Here is a 19,956-nt window from a genome sequence, read left to right on the forward strand (position 1 = left end):
TGAAAAATATAAAAAACATCGAACAAACTTTATTTTTTATTAAATAAACGATAAAAAGCTCGAAAGTATAAAAAAAAGTCGAAAAAGCCGCAGTTGGCGCCAATTTAAGGGTCAATTTTTTAATAATTTTTTATGAAAAAACTAAAAACGAACAAACATTATTTTTTAGCGAACAATCAAGAACTAACGACGACCAAACGATTCATTAATCGAAAAATATAAAAAATTGAATTATCACCGCCAACTTAAGGCAGCCCCATTTAAGGACGACTTTTTCGTCGGGACTACTATAATTTTTATACATGTAGCACGTATGCGTGTACTATAAGTATAACAAGATGGCGGGTCATTGATGATACACTGATTATCAAGTTGATATTGGTGATTTTTGGAGTATAATAAAATCATACTTATTTTTGTAGTTAAAAAGTGTTTCAACTCATACAAAATGGGGTAAGTATTTTATTACTAAATTTTGTTTTAGACTTCAAAGTTCACAGACCAACGAGATTATGTTTACTATTTTTTATACTTACGTTTGCTTATGCTATATTAAACAAATTTAATTCCTTGATTTAACATAATATTTTTAATCATTAAAATGTTTAAAATAACGATCAAGTTCTATCATTGTATCTAAATATCTTATTTTTTTTTATGAGTATGATTTTTGTTGCATAATTGAATAAACAAATATTTGCATCAAGCTTAACAAATAAGATATAATAATCATTTTTTTTTTTTCTAGATCATCTGATTTAGAATATATTGATTCAAAGCAAGAAATTCATAATGTCGATGAAGATGCTGATGTTTCTGAACAAAAAAAAAAAAAAAAGCGCAAGCATAAGCATCATAAACATAAAAAAGACAAAGTAATAGATAAAGAAAAAATTGAAATAAAAAGTGATAAACAAGACAGGTAAATTTCAGTAATTGCTTCTATTAATATAAGAAATTATTAATTTATCTATCAGCTTTAATTATATACAAAAAAAAAATTCAATAAATTTTTTTTGATCAATTTTATAGAAAAAAACACAAAAAACATAAAAAACTACAAAAAGAAAGAGAAACAAATAACGGGATTACAGAAGAGAAAATACCAGTAAAAGTTGATATTAAAGAACCAACTATTAATGGTAAACTTGTACATTCTGTAATGGAAATTCCTTCTACGGAAAGTGAAGGAGAAAATCTAGTGGATTTAGATTCAGATGAGGTTGATTGTACAATCATTGAGGATGATATAGATTTAGAAGAATTAATGAAACAAAAAGTATGTACGTTTATTTTTATAAATTAATTTTTATATTTAAAATTAGTTTGAATAAAATTAGAAAATATAAAATTAAAACGTTATTTATATATTTAAGGAACGACTTCAAGCATGTTTAGTGCAATATCTTTCTGATGAATCTGAAAAAGATGAAAAAGAACTTGACTCAGAAGAAGTACTAAAAAAAACTCCTGATGTAATTCTTGTTGAAGATGACAGTAGTGATGATATTATATCTAAAAAGAAACGTCATCGAAGTAAATCTGATAGTAGGGAACGTAAAAAAATTACTAAATTAACAGAACGAAATGTAATAGTAGACATAAATCGGGATAAAAAATCTAAACAGGATTTAAATGACAAACAAAAAGATTTAGATAGAAGACGAGATGAAAAAATTAAAGTTAATGATGAAGTAAAAAAATCAGATAAATTACGAAAAGTTGTAGAAAAAAAAGATGTAATCCATAAAGATGACTTAAGAAAACGTGTGGATGGGGATCGTCGTAAAGAACTTGTGAAGCGAAATGAATTACGAAAGCGTGATCATGATGTTAAAGAAGATGATCGCAAACGAGAAGAGTATCGTTCATCTAAATCACGAAATGATACAAACAATCGAGATATTAAAGGGAATTCAAAACATTTAAAGCCAACAGAAAATCGAAATTGTAATTTAGGTAGAGATGCACGTAGTCGAGAACGAATAATAAATAAAGATGGTCACAATAGTCGAGATAAAACAGACAATAGGGTTAAACATAATAGCAGAGATCGTTATATTTCTACTCGAGATAGAGCAAACAGTCGAGATTGTCGAGACTCTCGAAATCATGATAAAACTTTCGAACGAGCTAGAAGTCTCAGAAGATCGCGGAGTCCTGTACGTCATAGAGGTGATAGAGACCGGAATGATAGGTATCGACGATCAAGATCATTGTCACGAAATCGTAGGGATCGGGACAGATATGGTCGGAATGACAGAGATCGAGAAAAAAATGGTAAACGTGAACGAGGTGATAAATATAAAGATTCACTTTCTGAAGGCTTGAAGGTAGAAAGATCTGATAGCTCTAGCGAAGATGATCTTAAGGATATTGATATTGAGGAGGAAGAAGATGAAGAAACGATCATTGAAAGGCGTAGAAAACAAAGAGAGGAATTACTTAAAAGATTAGGTGGACCAGCAGAAGATTCAAATTTGTCTACAGATATTATTTTAAATCCTAGTAATACAATACAATCAAATTCATCTTCAAATTTCATAGAAATATTAAATAATAATGATTCAAATTTGGAGAGTCACACTCCACCATTACCAGATCAAGAAAAGTCACAATTATTGGCAAAAAAAAGAAAGTCGAGATTTGATGAACCACCGACGAATAAAAAATTATTGGAGAAGCTAGAAGAAACTAAGATGACTGAAAAAAACGAAGAGAAGATTATTGTCAAAAAATCTAGTGAGTGGGATATGTTCGCTGATATCGATAATGTAGGAGATTTCAATGTAAGTAATTTTTTCTTTTATATTGATTTTTCTATTGAAATTTGTAGTTGATTAACCATTTTTGTAGAGTCCTACTGTTGAAGGTAATCGAGTAGGTGGCCACGAGAATCCAAATTTGACTGATAATTGGGACGATGCTGAAGGGTATTACCGGTAATAAATAATTACTATTGTCAATCATTTTTTTTTTTTTTTTTTTTTTTTTTTTTTTTTTTTTCGATGAAATTAGTAAAATTTTTTTTCGTCAGAAATTAATATGTATCAAATATTATATTTTTTAAATAATTAGTGTACGTATCGGTGAAACTCTTGATAGTCGATATACTGTTTATGGGTACACTGGTCAAGGAGTGTTTAGTAACGTTGTCAGGGCAAGAGATACTACACGAGGAGGTATGGACGTTGCTGTGAAAATCATAAGAAATAATGAAATAATGTAAGTTTTTTTTTTATTTAAAATTTACTTTTTAATTAAATAAACCAATTTTTTTATAGACACTTATAATTTATTTTATTATGTAATAATATTTTAGGCATAGGACAGGTCTGAAAGAATTGGAAATTCTTCGAAAGCTTAATGATGAAGATCCAGAAGATCGCTTTCATTGTCTGCGATTATTTCGACATTTCTTTCATAAAAATCATTTGTGTATGGTTTTTGAACCGCTTTCAATGAATTTAAGAGAGGTTAGTCATTAAAAAATAAAGTAATATTATATAAATTAAGTTTTTGTTGTAGATCAAAATAAATTCTTTTTTTTTTTTTTTTTTTTTTTTTTTTTTTTTTTTTTTGGTACAGGTATTGAAGAAATATGGCAAAGATGTAGGTTTGCATGTGAAAGCAGTGCGTTCGTATTCACGACAATTGTTCCTTGCCTTAAAATTATTAGGTAAATCACATATTTTGCATGGCGATATAAAACCAGATAATATTCTAGTCAATGAAAATAAAATTGTATTAAAATTATGTGATTTTGGATCGGCGTGTTACACACATGAAAATGAAAATACGCCATATCTCGTCTCAAGATTTTATCGTGCTCCAGAAATAAGTAAGCATTTGTTTTTGCAATTAATTCATTTAAATTAATATATATATATATATATATATATATATATATATATATATATATATATATATATATATTCTCACTCAAGATGAGCTCTTAATTTTAATTTTAAGTACTCGCTAGATAAATTTGAAATTTTCCCATTTGATTAACATGTAAATTTTGATTTTTTTTTTCAATTATCTATAGCTTCGCGGCATTGCAAAATATTAAGTCGCTATTCGGCAGAAATAACAGAGGAATCCTTCCTCTTTAAAAGTGCTTGTAGCTAATTTACGTTTTGTAATCGGCCTCACTGGTAAAAAATCTTGAAGCAAATTTTATCAAATTTTATGGTTTTTTTTTTATTTTACTCGCAAACCACTAACTTTAGAACAACATTGTACAGGACTTTTTTATATAGAGAATGATATTCCCTACAAAAAAAATTATTCAAGCCATTACCGTAGAGATAATAGTTTCCGAGATAAATCTAATTAAATATCTCAAAATCTGAGATATCGCTATTTTATCCGAGATTTCAGTACTTTTTTATGAAATAATGGCTGTAGAAACATATCATGTATCAGAGTAAATTATGAAAATACATATTACACATTTATATGTGATTATAAAAAGTATGAAACAATTATCTTTGTATTGAGAGAGGTAGTAATTGAAAAAGCTTCCGATGGTCAATCAAAGACATTATTAACCAGGATATATTACATATTTCTTCGGCCATAATTTTATAAGAAAGTACTAAAATCGAGGATAAAACAGCGATATCTCAAATTTTGAGATATTTAATTAGATTTATCTCGGAAGCTACTAGCTCTACGTTAATGGCTTGAATAACCTTTTTTGTAGAGAATAAAATTCTCTAAAAAAAGTCTTGTACAATTTTGTTCAAAAGTTAGTGGTTTGCGAGTAAAATAAAAAAAAAACCATAAAATTTGATAAAAATTGGCTTTAAGATTTTTTGTCAATGAGGACGATTACGAAACGTAAATTAGCTACAAGCACTTTTAAAGAGGAAGGATTCCTCTGTTATTTCTGCCTAATAGCGACTTAATATCTTGCAATTCGCGGAGCTAAAGATAATTGAAAAAAAAAAATCAAAATTTATATGTTAATCAAATGGGAAAATTTCATATTCATTAAGCGAGCACTTAGAATTAAAATTAAGAGCTCATCTTGGGTGAGAATATTTTTTTACATGTTTAGAACATTATTCCGTCGATGGACCAGAAAAAAAATAGTCGTTTCAAACGAAGCACTCTAATATATATATATATATATAAAAGGGTGTCTCAAAATAAACATTTTTTTTTTTCGAGTCTCACGGACTTAAAAGGTAGTCTTAGGTAGTGAAAAAATCCTCCCAAAAGAGCAGCTCGAAAGCTCAATCCTGCTAAAAGCTCAACGAATATTAATTTTCTCATTAGAATTACTTGTGAAAAAAATTTTTTTTTGATTTTTGTATATAAAAGTATTAAAAAAAAAAAATTTTGTCGAAGATCAAAGTACATAATTGTGTAGGAAATTAAATTCTCGACAAAAATGCTCCCGAATGTTTTCTCTGCAGAACTAACAAAAAAAAAGTTATGAAGCTTTGAACTATACACAGAGAATAAAAAGTAGTATAATTTACTAAAAAATATGAGATTAATTACTGAATTTAGATAGTAATCTTGAAATGCTTATGATCTTTATGAAAAATTCATAAACAGATAAGTAAATTTTACTATTCTGTTTAGTAAATTTTACTATATTAGAATAGAAATAAATGAATGAAATATAAATGAAATGAAATTTTTAAAGGCTTTTAACTTTTTATTATTATTGCAACCATTTTGATTATTATTATTATTTATGTCATTGGTGTCGGTGTCGATTTTTATTTTTAAAAAAATCACTTATTATAATATCACGCGAGTCCTTTTCTATGTCTGACGGCCCGATGTCTCCTTTGAACAGAGGTTTTTGAACATGTAATACATATTTGTGTATGCTATCCTCATCAATTTTTAATTTTATCTATACATAGTAAATTTTACAATACAGATAGTAAAAAATATCTTGTTAGCAAAAAATACATTACACATATTAATTTTTAATATCTTCTTATGTAAAAAATAATATATAGTATTAAAAAATTTACTTTCTTGAATTTGTATTTATTAAAAATACTTATAGTAAAATTTACTATACAGATAATGAAAAATCCAATTGAGTTAGCAAAAAATACATTACGCATATTAATTTTTAATATCTTATTATGTATTGACAACCATTGACTTTCGAAAAAAAATTTTTTTCACAAGTAATTTAAATGAGACAATTATATTCGTTGAGCTCTTAGCAGGATTGAGCTTTCGAGCTGCTCTTTTAGGAGGATTTTTTTAATACTTAAGACTACCTTTTAAGGCCATAAGACTCGAAAAAAAAAAAATGTTTATTTTGTAACACCATAATATATATAAAGATATATGTATATATACACATACATATATATATATATTTTTTTTTTTCTATTTACCATTATATTATTTATAGACATAAAAGTTATTGCTATATGTCAATAAATTGAATGAAAAATATATAAAAATCAATGTATTTGATTAATTTTTCCTATAATTTTATCTTCTAGTTCTTGGAATAAAGTACGACTGTGCTATTGATATGTGGTCAGTTGGATGTACCATATACGAGTTATATACTGGCAAAATTATGTTTTCTGGTAAAACAAATAATCAAATGTTAAAATTTTTTATGGATCTCAAAGGCAAGATGCCTAATAAATTAATAAGAAAAGGAGCATTTAAAGATCAGCACTTTGACATCAATTGTAATTTTCTCTATCATGAGGTTGATAGAGTCACGGAACGCGTAAGTTACTGTTATTTCTTTAAAATTATCTTCAGTGATTCAAGTTGAACATGGTGACCACAAACAGAGAAAACCGGAAGTTATTATAGTCCTTTCGCTCCAAGACAGTTCTGTATGCAAAATTAAAAAAATTATGTCCAAGGCTATTTTAGGTATATTCTTATGTATTTTTATACAAGGAATTCAAATCCAAAGTTCATTTTTTTGGAGGATGGTCGAATTTTTAGTTATTAACAATTTAAATGTTTAAAGGATGATATCTTGAAAAATAATTTTTTTTGTAAATTTGTTTTTATACTATCGAATTCGTCACCAAATTTGGAATAAATAACGTCTTAGTTATTTTATTTAATTATAGATATTTACGGAAATATTTAAATTTGTTAATAAAAAAGTCATACGAGCGAGCGAAACATGTAAGATGCGCTGCAACGTCTCATGTTTACACACTTACACTCATTCGCATTTATACACTATATACATTTATATTCCATAAATTTTATCATTAACTAACTATTGTTAAATAAATAAAAAATAATATTTAAAATGGTATGCACTATATTAAAACAACTAACGACACAATAATAAGTTCGTTGAATCTTAAATGACAGGTTATTTAAAGTAAAAAGTTGAAGTCAGATTTTCTTTTATATTTGACCGCGCAAGAGAATAAAAAAAAAAAAATCAAACACTTGATTTCGAAATGTGTATTGGACAAGGACGGAGTATGACATGCGAGATCAGATTACTATTCGTGCGTCAATAGAGGATAGCATATGCGAGTGAGTCAAAGTGTCCAATAAATTTTTCGATAATACACTAAGTTAAAAGGCCCAGTTTCTAATACTTTAAGAGTGACAGCTGAGATTATTCTATGATAACTAGTAGAAAATTCCATTTAAATAAATACTATTTTACATAATAAACAAGTTTATAATTTTTAGATCAAGTCAAAAACACAAAATAATTATTTGCAGCTAATCAATAACTTAAATCGATGTTTCCAAAAGTGATATTTGCAGACCTAGTTTCTAACATTAATATTTGAAATTGATTTGTTATTTGTTAGGTTATGTGATAATAAGTTTAAGGCCATTCTCTAAGGGTGCCCTCCCCCATTTTTTTTTTAAAAATGCGGCGCTGCTTGGTGGCCGGCAGCCGCGCTAAAAAAGTACTAGAGCTGAAAAACTTTGAAATTAAGTTAATATTATTTACAACAATTAGATTGGAAAATAATATTTTAATTGACCTGGAACTGTCAATATCATATTTATTTTATATGAGTAATTAAAAAATAATTTGAATATTTATCAAAAAAAGAAAGACGTGCAAGTAATTTTAAAGACGCTTAGAATATTAAGAAAATTACTTACAGCAATTACAAATACCCACTTGAGGGTGGTTTCTTTAAAAAATTTCAACATTATATTTACCATTTAGTAATTTTTTATTTTGATAAATGTAAACATCAGGTCTGTACTATTTTTTTGCTGCGTGCAGGGTGCTTAAATAGACTAGCGGGAAAAATTTAATTTAATAAATATTCATTTCTTTTAGAAATAGTAATAATAAAATTTTATTTAATTTATGAATAAATAAAAAATTACTTGCTGTTGATATCAATTGGAAGCTAAACGAAATTTGTAAAATAAATTTCAGTAAAATCGGGTTGAAAATACAGCTGAAAACGGTAACTCACGGTTGCGTAAACTCTACCCACTTCGGACCTTTGATAAAAAAAATAGTGTTTAAACTTATTAAATATGAAAGTTAAGAAATGAAAAAATTCAAGCACCTACAGGATAGATTAATGAACAAAAATCCGGTGATCAAAAGTTTTTATCGCGATTTTTCAATTAGTTAATTAACAATTTTTTGTCGCACGAACATAAACATTGAAAGTGCGATAATTGTTTGACTATTAATCTGAAATTTTTTCCTTGCATGGAGCTATTTTACAAAGATTATAGAACAGATTCTCGTTGGAAAAATTAAAAAATTGTTAATTTTCACTTTGTTATTAGCAATTTACTTAAGTTAAGAATTATCAACCTCGATTAAACATTGGAAAAATATTTTTTTTATAATATTGCTATTGGTTTGTTTCCTTATGATCATAAGTTACTTAAAAATGATTTTTAATAATTTTTATCTCATATTGTTTAAAAAATAGTTGTAAACAAATGCGTTGTTTATAAGATAATCAAAAAAGTTTTTTTCATGACATAATCTTTGATGAAAATTATGATTTAAAAAAAAAAATCGTTCCTTAAAAAAGTTTTTTATTCCTTGAAAACGCATTTGTTAATTAACTATTTTTTTTATCACTTGTTATGAAAATTAAGGAACCATTTTTTTCCCAAAAATCATAATTCACCTTGCTCTCCGATACCTGAAAAAAAAATTTTATTTTTATTCAAATTTGAATTGTTTATAGAATAAACAATTTGTTATAAACTATTAAATTTTTTATTAATATTTTTTTTATTCTAAAAAATACAACAAAAATAACTCAGTATCAGTTTTTGGAAAAAAATTGATTTTTCGATTTTTTATTTAATTTTAAGTTATCTCATATATTCGAACTTACCTTTCGCGCCTGCTTTTCTTTATTTATTATCAATATAACTTATAAAATATTGTAGATACAACTGATTCATCTAGACCTTTTTTCTTCTAATTTAGTTACTCAACAAATTTATAACTAAACTAAAGCTCTAACTTAATTATTTATATAATTTTATTGCAAATTATTTATAAAAATTAAAAGAAAAGAATTGTTTTTTTTTGACACATTTATTCATAATTTTTAAGATTATACAGTTACAGGTTCAGCTAGGAGCTCAATTTGTTTATTAACTAAACCAGAATGAAAAAGATATAAGTAACTTTTATCGTATCTGTTATAGTTGATGAGATATTTCGATTTTAAAAACAAAAAAAAATTTTTTTTCTTTTAATTTTTATTAATTTTTTAATTTTTCCAACGAGAATCTGTTCTATAATCTTTGTAAAATAGCTCCATGCAAGGAAAAAATTTCAGATTAATAGTCAAACAATTATCGCACTTTCAATGTTTATGTTCGTGCGACAAAAAATTGTTAATTAACTAATTGAAAAATCGCGATAAAAACTTTTGATCACCGGATTTTTGTTCATTAATCTATCCTGTAGGTGCTTGAATTTTTTCATTTCTTAACTTTCATATTTAATAAGTTTAAACACTATTTTTTTTATCAAAGGTCCGAAGTGGGTAGAGTTTACGCAACCGTGAGTTACCGTTTTCAGCTGTATTTTCAACCCGATTTTACTGAAATTTATTTTACAAATTTCGTTTAGCTTCCAATTGATATCAACAGCAAGTAATTTTTTATTTATTCATAAATTAAATAAAATTTTATTATTACTATTTCTAAAAGAAATGAATATTTATTAAATTAAATTTTTCCCGCTAGTCTATTTAAGCACCCTGCACGCAGCAAAAAAATAGTACAGACCTGATGTTTACATTTATCAAAATAAAAAATTACTAAATGGTAAATATAATGTTGAAATTTTTTAAAGAAACCACCCTCAAGTGGGTATTTGTAATTGCTGTAAGTAATTTTCTTAATATTCTAAGCGTCTTTAAAATTACTTGCACGTCTTTCTTTTTTTGATAAATATTCAAATTATTTTTTAATTACTCATATAAAATAAATATGATATTGACAGTTCCAGGTCAATTAAAATATTATTTTCCAATCTCAGATTTTAGATTTTGCTTACAATAACTAATGACTTTAAAAAATAATCCTAATGTTTTAATTCATTTAAAAATTCATATTTTTTGCATCTGACTATTTTAAATAATTTGGCGCCAAGTTATCAATGATCAAAGCAAAAAAAGTCCATTTTGGCTTTGATAATCAATAACTCCGGATGTGTTGGTCGTACAGAGAATGAAAGCAGGGTTTTGAAAACTGCAAAACATTTCCAATAAGGCAAAATTAGTGGCTTTTGATGAAAAATTTTTTTTTGAAGCGATAATGTTTATTAAAAATAGGTAAAAATTCGCATATTTAAGGACATACGGAAATCTTGGTATAACTCTGGATATAACGGATGAACAAATGATACCGCCATTTTTTTTTCAACCTCAAAGTGTCCTGAAAATTTTAAAGCGCTGCGATTTTTTTTTCTTAGTGTCCCGAAGCTTTAAATTCATCGATTTTGCCAAAAATCACCATAATTGGTAATTTCTCGGTTTTTGTTCATTTTTTCGATTTCAAAATGTTTTTTTCAAAATTTATTTTTTCGTTATATTCCCAATGATTTATTATTGTCAAAAAAAAATTCGTCAATTTTTTTTTACCGCAGGCATTAGCGTAAATCCGTTCGAGCAGCCTCCGCGTGGTACGCTTTGGGTAACGGAAAGCTTGTTATCGTACTTCTACGCCCTATGATTATTACTGGTCTTGTTATTACGATAGCACCCACAGTTCTTCTCGGATCTTAATGAATTTTTCTACACTTATTCTATATGGCCATATATAGATATACAGATTTTTTATATAAAAAATTTGAGCTGACTATTACAATTATTTATAAACAGGATGTTGTAGTGTAAAAAAAAAATCTGGACATGGGTTGGCCCTGCAAGCCAGCCCCAAAACTTCCCGCTATTTTCGAGCTCCTTGAGCTCGAAAATATTTATGTGACTATATTTTCGAGCTCATCAAGCTCACCAAGCTCATCGAAAATCTTATTGTGTGCGATTGTTTTTTTATGAGCTTTTTAAACTCTAACAAGTTACGCTTTATGCTAAAGTTTAAAAGTTTATGAATCGAAAATCATTAATGAACAAGCGGTTTTTAAATTTTAGTTTCCGATTATGTTCAATAAACTAAATGTATTGAGGCAGAAATCAATGTCAGTGATCGAAAACAAGATTTAAATGAGCTTTGGCTTAAGTCAGAGCAATAACATATAAAATATCCGCGAGAATTATTAAAAACTGTGTTTTATCGATTTTTTCGTTGATTATATGGTTTAAACTAAAGAACAAGTTTGATGGCATTATATGATGATCAAAAGAGACCATAAAGAGGAAAAGTTTGTAAGATTTTAGACACATTTTAGTACAGTACATTTTGATTTATCTGGAAAAAATAATATAGAATGTTATTTTTTTAACTTTTCAACGCTGATATCTTTTGAATTAATTAACCGATTTTGTTGTTTGAGGTGGCAATAGGCGCGTTTTATTGAATTCTAGAGCTGATTAGAATTTGAAAGCGATCGATTCAATCGTCTTAAAGATATTTGCAAAAAACCGTTTTTTAGCATTTCTTTCTCCAACGATATCTCTCGAACAAATTAACCGACTGAGATGGTTAAAGCGGCATTCGACGCGTTTTATTAAGCTCTAAAGCTGATTAGATTTTGAAGTCGATCTTTTAATTCGTTTCTGAGAAATCAATAAAAAAATAAAAAATAAATTTTTTTTTTTTCGTAATTTGCAAATATTTTCGAGTCTACTTGATCAAATGATCTGAAATTTTAAGGAAAGTTGATGGCTAACAAGCTCTTTCGATTGCCGTCTTAAATATCCAAATCGATTCATTAGTTAAAAAGTTATAGACCATTCACACACATGTATACACACACGCACATACATACATACAGACACTCGGACATCATTCTGAAAATAGTCAGAATAGCTTCGTAGGTCCTCAAAACGTCGACATTTGATGAAAACTTGATTTTCGAAAATCGGGGTGAAAATAATAACTTCCCGAAATTTTTGAAAATCATTGATTTTCGAAGCGGGAAGTTAAAAATAGGAAATTTTATTGATATCACTAACAGCATATCGATGATTATATTTTACTTTTTTGAAAGTGATCATATTCTTCCAATCTTACGTAGCACGACTAAACTTCGTTGTAACTGTCAGTTGCATAGTCTAGTCGTCAAAGCGTCGATCGCTCGAACGCAAGGTCCCGGGTTCAAATCCTACTGAACCGGGTGCGGTCATTAGTAAGTCTAGCATTTTTTCTCTGAATTAAGAATTCCCAATTCGATTAGGAATTCAATTATTCTCACATCTGATAATCTCTGCATCTCCCAAATAATTGAAAAGAAAATAATAATAACTTTTTAACTTCCCGCTAAGAAAATTGCAAATTTTCAAAAATTCGTCAAGTCATTGGTTTCAGTCTGATTTTCGAAAACCGAATTTCTAAGAGATCTTGACGTTTTGAGGTTCTAGGAAGCTATCCTGACTAATTTCACGATGATGTCCGAGTGTATGTACGTACGTACGTATGTAAATATCTATAACTTTTGAACGGATAAACCGATTTTGATCGCCAAGGTGTCATTCGACGCGGCTTGTCAATATCTTGAAGCTGAAAAAATTGAGTTTGATCGATAGAGCTAGTTCAGAGATATTCCAAGAATAAACTTTTTTCAAAAATTTTTTTTTTGGATAACTTGTAATGTGCTCGATGGATTGATTCCAAAATCAACTGGGCTCTGAAACTTTATAAGCCGCGTCGAATGCCAGGCAACCATCAAAATCGTTTAATTTTTTCAAGGGAAACCGTTGTCGAAAGAATTAAAAAAAAATTTTTTTGTTAGTATTTTCGAAATTTCTCAAAAACGATTCGATAAATCAATTAAAAATCTGATCAGTTGTAGAACTCAATAAAACGCGTCAATTGCCGCCTCAATCGTCTCAATCGGTTTATTCGTTCGAGAGATCGTTTGAGAAAAAATGGTAAAAAACGTTTTTTTTTCGAAAACAGAGGCATACAAAAGTATTTTCGAGCTCGAAGAGCTCGAAAATTGCATCCACAACAGTTTTTCGAGCTCAACGAGCTCGAAAACGGCGGGAAATTTTGGAGCTGGCCCGGTCAACTGACAGACCGATTTTTTTTTTAAATTTAGTTAAAATTTCTATACATAGTCACATCAAGTCATATATGGCCGTATCAAGCTATGTATGGCCATACATGGTCACGTATGATCATATATGGTCATATATGACCATATCTGATTTATTTTTCACGGATATACTTTATTTATGTGAAGGTTAGTTTAGTAAATTGCCTATATAACGTTATGTCAAATCAACTGTCTGAAGTTCTCTATCGAAAATAATCGTTGTCCTTTTTTACCCTCACTCTTAGAAAACGAGCCTAATTTCATGTCAAGATTATACACTAACATGTATCACAAGTTATGTATAGATAGAACTAACTTTTTATATCGATTAATTGAAAAATCTTCTTTCCATTTCGGCTGCCGAATGGCATTTTAAACAATTTTTTTTAGATGTTTTATGTATTATAGTCCACTGACTTTACTCTTACCCGTTGTACCAACTAATTTGCTAGTGGAATTTTATTGTTCTATTTTTGTAAAAAAATCTGTAGATTACGAAAATGTTAATAAAAAAACTTAACTCCCCCGCGTTTTTTAAATAAATAATAAAATTACACTAGGGTCGCTGAGACACCGTGTATTTTCATCAAATAACTTATATATATTACTGTAAAGCTCTATTAAAATTGGTATTGTATTAAAAGGCGAAAAATTTTGAATTAGAAACCACAAAAATAAACCCGTTGCAGTTTATTATATTCGCGAAAAAAATTAATGAAAAAAAAAAAAAATTATTTGTTTATGTTTAATCACGCGGTCGGTAACAAAGTAGCAGTAACTGAAGTTGGTGGCGGCGCGGGCCCGAGCACAGTGGTTTTCATCCACTGCAATTTGAAATGTTGTCAATATTCTTTGACATAGAAATTTAATAAATTAATAATAAGAAAAGATTACATGCAAGTATTATAATATTTTTAGAATAATAGAAAATTGAAAAAAAAAATTTCTACTTACGGTTTTATTGTCTTCTTATTAAAAATAATCTTAGTATTTAATAATTAGCTAAATCTTTCACAGTTCAATGAAATTTAAAATTAATAATTGGAAAAAGAGAATAAAAATATCAATTAAAAATAAAAAAATGCATTGTTATATTATTTAATTATCTGTGCTATTAAATACCATTAACTATGAATGTTGTAAACATTAATTTGTTGATTTATAATTAAAAGTAAATGATAATTAATCAAAAAATTTAAAGTTCGAAAATAACACTTGTAAAATTTAAATTTCATATCAAGGCATTTTTTTATTCAGTTTAGTTCAGTTGTTTCAAATATGTTCGAAAAAAACCATTTTTTACCATTTCTATTTCCTACGATAACTCTGGAACGAACTATCCGATTGAGATGGCTATGCGCGAAATCGACGGGTCTTATTAAGCTCGAAAGCTGATTAGATTTTGAAGTCGATCGTTAGACTCGTTTCTGAGAAATCAATAAAAAACTACAAAAAAAAATTTTTTTTTTCGTAATTCACCAATATTTTCGAGTCTACTTGATCAAATGATCTGAAATTTTCAGAAAAGTTGATGGCCAACAAGCTCTTTCGATTGCCGCAAGAACCATCCAAATCGGTTCATTAGTTAACAAGTTTTAGAACGGTCACACACACACGCGCACGCAAACACACACACACACACACACACACACACACACACACACACACATACAGACACTCGGACATCATTCTAAAAACAGTCAGAATAGCTTCCTAAGACCTCAAAACGTCGACATCTGATGAAATTTCGATTTTCGTAAATCGGGGTGAAAACAATATAACTTCCGAAATTTTTGAAAATCATCGATTCAATTCTGATCTTTTTCAATCCTTTCCAATGAGTATTTTTAATCAGGGCTAATTAACATTTCTTTTTCATATTCTGGATATACAGTAGCACCTCGTTATAAGACTAGCTCGGGGATGTAGGGGAAAAAACTCTTAGAATTAAGGTACCCCCACTAGTGTGCTTAAGGAGGTTCGACCGAATCTGATGTAAAAAAGATTTTCCAACTTTAAGATTTGAAACTTAGTACACATGTAAAGAAGTACTTTATCTATGTATTCTCAAAATTTAAATATGATCCACTGTCTAGTTTTTTAGAAAAAAATATTTAAAAATAACGTTTTTAAAGTTTTTATACACAGGCTCTTATGGCGGACAAGCTTCCGTCATGACTTATTTGATTATTTTCATTATTAACTGCCCAAGTTTAAAAAATAAAAAACCACATGTCATAAACTTGAATATTTTCAGAATATGATAAGATTTTAACAATATAGTGTTACCGTTGTAATTATTTAAATAATTCAAGTTAAGCTTTATTATTTAATCTCGTTCATCGACAGAGATACATATTATTGAGGGTTTGGCAACGTCGCGCAAGCAGCTGAGAGAAAAAACGAAGATAGAAATACATTAATAAGAAAGACGAGATTAGAAATAAATTTTGCACGACTCATGATGTGCAGCATCAGAGAGTGCTTTACGATCGAAAAATTTTTTTCGCCTCACTTCGGCAACTATTTCAATTATTTCCCGCTTTAATTTGAATATCGATGTGTAAGAAGTTAGAAGGCGCTGTTGCCAAATCTTTTGATTAAATCATATGAGTCAAACATAACCAAGTCCTTTCATTACTTTCTTTAATTAAATAAGTAATAAATATTAATTTATGAATTCGTTATGTTATTATCAATTAAAATAATGAATTTTTATAACTATTAGGAGAATTTAGCTAACAAAAAAATTCAAACACTACTTTGACCCACTAGTTTCGGTCGAACCTCCTTTTAATAGCGTTTGCACCCACACCTCGCTATAAGACTATCACCGCTTTGCGTTTTATTTATGTATTCGGTTCAACTCTACTCTAGTGAATCTATTTTATATACAATCATAAATGAACAAAATTTTGTCGTTCATTTCTGTTTATTAACTACGTGATACCACGAAATTTTAAGTATTCTTTATGGAAATAAATTATTTAATTTACAATCTTCATGTATGTACATTTTATCTCGATTTTAGTCGTACTGGTCGTTAATCTTATAACGAGGTTTCGGCGCAAAACTTTTATTGAGTTGTTGATGGGGGAAGTGTTCCGAGCGAATTTTTACAAATTGAGGGGAAGAGTCTTATAACGCGTAGTCTTATAATGAGGTCCTACTGTATTCTAAAATCTATTTTATATCCTATTTTGTAACTAAAATATTAAGGTTTTAAATGAAGAAAGTTTTATTTAATTTCATCGCGTACGAGTTAAAATATAATATAATGATTATCAAATCGTTTCGGTATTAGGTCTTGTTTCGGTATTGGGACATTTACTTTACATTGTTTTTGATTGTATGAATAATTATGAGAAATGATGGTGTTTGATTGATTTATATGTATTTGTCGACGCTTGAGGAAATCGCGATACGCGACGAAACGCTGCTGATTTGGAGAATTGATATTATGAAATAAAGAAATATCATCCAAAAGAACCTGAGTTTTCTCGTTATTATTTAAAGCAATATATTTGAATTTTAACAATAAATATAATTTGAAATATATATATTATTTAAATTTAAATATATCATAATTTGATTTATATTTCAGGAAAAAATAGTTGTTATGTCGACAATTCCTCCAACGCGGGATCTTGGTTCGGAGCTTGGTGGAACTTCGTTACCTGCAGAGCAAAGTCGTAGGGTCAGCCCAGTCAGCCAGCTGAAGGATCTTCTAGAACGTATAATAATGTTGGATCACACCAAAAGAATAAAAGTGAAGGAAGCACTGCTTCATCCATTTATACTAGACAAAAATTAGGTAACCCCAATTTTCGGGGACCTTATGAACATGGAGTTTGTCTCATTGAGATTTAACGTAAATTTTGTACATTTGAACGTTTAATTTTAAAAAGCATAATCGCTTTTCTGCAGAATTCGAGACTTGAGAAAATATTGTTGGAATAAGACTAATTAGAATTATATGTGGTCAAGAGATTTAATATTTCTTTATTTTGCTTTTTTCATACGTTTATGTTTCATTGGTGATATTTATATAACTATTTGTGTTTTTAGTCGTAAAAGAATTTTTTCTTTTACACTTAATGCATAAATTGAATTGACATAATCATATAAATTTTATTTACACATTCACAATACATGCGTGCGCACACATGACACGCTATTATCTATATATTAAACAATGAAATAACCTTTTTTAAATCTCAAATTGTCGGAACAAGCGAAAAAGCTTCATTTCAACGTTCACCATTTCATAAAAATTATTATGCGACGTAATATTTTACAAGCTGTGTTTTGTAACGCATTATTAAAAGAGCTGACACTCAAGTAATTGAAAGAGTGGGTTGTATTTTTAAGTAGATTAAGACAATCGAAGAGCATACATTTTTTTTTTTTTTTTTTTTTTTTTTACACGAAATAACTAAATTAAAAATCACAGTTGTCAAAAAGTTTTATCATGCTTACACCACCTCATCTACACCAACTTTCAGTTCATATTATAAATTTTTAGTTAGTTTATTACAGAAAAATTATAATTGTACATTAAGAAATTATCTTTTAACAAACAAAAATTTATAGTCTCACTTTATTTTTTTGATTCTATTAAGTCGGATAACAATTAGACCTTTCATAAAAGAAAATTTATATATGTACATATATAAAACCGTAATTTATGCTGTAATTTACAAGCATTCGCGTATACACAATCGACGACTTTTAATATCATAAACATTTTTACGCATTCATTAATCATGGTTCATTAGCTTTCATTTTCACATTTATGGAAAATAAAAAAACAAAAAAAAAAAAAAGCTAACACAAATCGATTAAACAATTTGGTGTATTAAGAATTCAAAATAAAATTGTATAGTAAATAGGACTGTAGTTGAAATAAAACGACAAATGTCTAAATGATTGATAACAGAAAAGGTTTAGGAAGTACATATTTCAAAAAATTTTTTTTATTACTAAAATAATATTTTAAATCAAATAATTACGTTAACTAACAATACAGCCCGGATATTCAAAATCACTCCGATAAATAAAAGTAAAACTTTTTAAGTATTTTAAGTATATGTTAAAATAATTCTTCGATTAATAATTTTCTGTTAAATACTTAACATTTCAAATGTTATTTTATTTTAAACGGATTTAATTTGTTTATTCGCTGTTGCAAGTGTTGAAGAACATTGCCATGAACTAGTTAATAGAGTGAGTCTGTTAATGCTTTAATACAAGTATATATTGTTATACTAATTGAATATAAAAATATAAGCCGTACGATATAGTTAAAATTGATCATATAGAAATTTTTTTATCGTGTTTAATCATAACAACAAAAATAATTTTGTTTGAAGAATATCCGAGCTGTTAATTCCTTAAAGAAAACCTGATTCCTGTATTGTTAATAAAATGGTAAAAAGCAAGACTGTACTAGGTTGATTATGTTTCAGATCACTCTTCAATTAATTCTTCAATGACCATTGATGGACCTAGTGAGTGCCAGTAGCGCCGTTCCCGTTGCAAGGTATTCATGGAGCGTGCCTTATGGGATATTTGTTATATCCAAATATTCAATATTTCACTATATTTTTTAGCAAACAAGATATATATCGCGTGATAGGAATTAGGGTAAAAAAAAAGTTTAAACATGGCTATAATAAATCAAGAAGATTGACTTATCCTATCTATTAGGAAAGCTAAACAATTGGGGAAACAAATCCTCTGAGTTTTCCTTTATTTTAAAAATAACTTTTCATTAATTACGATTGCTTAAAATTTAAGATTTTTAATATTATTAAAAAAAGCAATAAAGTAAAAATTGAAAGACATAAAAATGGTGATTCTTGATGTAATTTTTCTAATTGGCCGTTTGGTAATGTTTTAACTTGTAGCCCTCCCTGTAACGAAGGGAGGAAATGGATGAAGAATTCATATCAGGAGTAAGAACTCACTACCATATTACTTATCTGGTGGAACAAGATCCAAGCGAACAATTAACACCTAATATCACTTCAAATGAGAGACGATTACTTCAGAAAACACATTAATAGTTGGTATATTTTTCCATATAGTTTAGTAAGTGGTGTTCATAACAGGTAAGATGCAAGTATTAAAAGTATTTTAATTCAGATTTTTTTATGTAGAATTTTTTTTTTTCTTATGAGGTGTAATTTGCAAGTTATTCTATAATAATATATAAATAAAAAAAAAAAGTAAAGCATTTGATATTAATTTATTTTCACAACTTGCAGATTACGCTTGAATAATTTAATTAGTCA

The 19,956-nt window shown here is 27.9% G+C and overlaps 1 protein-coding gene across 4 annotated transcripts; it reads left to right on the plus strand.

Annotated features, from left to right (window-relative positions):
• Window positions 1-317: 317 nt before the first annotated feature.
• Window positions 318-19,932, plus strand: LOC103577725 (serine/threonine-protein kinase PRP4 homolog). Of its 4 annotated transcripts, none has more exons than XR_008403481.1 (12): window positions 318-453; window positions 749-922; window positions 1,033-1,279; window positions 1,377-2,789; window positions 2,857-2,942; window positions 3,079-3,225; window positions 3,323-3,476; window positions 3,589-3,841; window positions 6,492-6,730; window positions 17,265-17,474; window positions 19,129-19,202; window positions 19,273-19,931. XR_008403481.1 is itself a non-coding variant. In XM_053738042.1 (11 exons), the coding sequence occupies exons 1-10, from the start codon at window positions 449-451 to the stop codon at window positions 17,472-17,474; spliced, it is 2,928 nt and encodes a 975-aa protein (XP_053594017.1). In that variant the 5' UTR covers window positions 318-448; the 3' UTR covers window positions 19,129-19,932. The 4 variants fall into 4 exon arrangements, 2 of the variants coding, with proteins under 2 accessions (XP_053594017.1, XP_053594016.1); XR_008403482.1 differs by having other exon boundaries at window positions 19,570-19,928; XM_053738042.1 differs by having other exon boundaries at window positions 19,129-19,932.
• The last annotated feature ends 24 nt before the right edge of the window (window positions 19,933-19,956 follow it).

This window comes from Microplitis demolitor, chromosome 4 (assembly GCF_026212275.2).
Source record: "Microplitis demolitor isolate Queensland-Clemson2020A chromosome 4, iyMicDemo2.1a, whole genome shotgun sequence".
In the NCBI taxonomy this organism is placed as follows: Eukaryota; Metazoa; Arthropoda; class Insecta; order Hymenoptera; family Braconidae; genus Microplitis; species Microplitis demolitor.

Excerpts from the sequence above, each read along its gene's own strand:
- LOC103577725 (XM_053738042.1), top strand. Across the intron at positions 923-1,032 it reads AAAAGTGATAAACAAGACAG|AAAAAAACACAAAAAACATA; the intron begins GTAAATTTCAGT and ends TCAATTTTATAG. Across the intron at positions 2,943-3,078 it reads GATGCTGAAGGGTATTACCG|TGTACGTATCGGTGAAACTC; the intron begins GTAATAAATAAT and ends TTAAATAATTAG.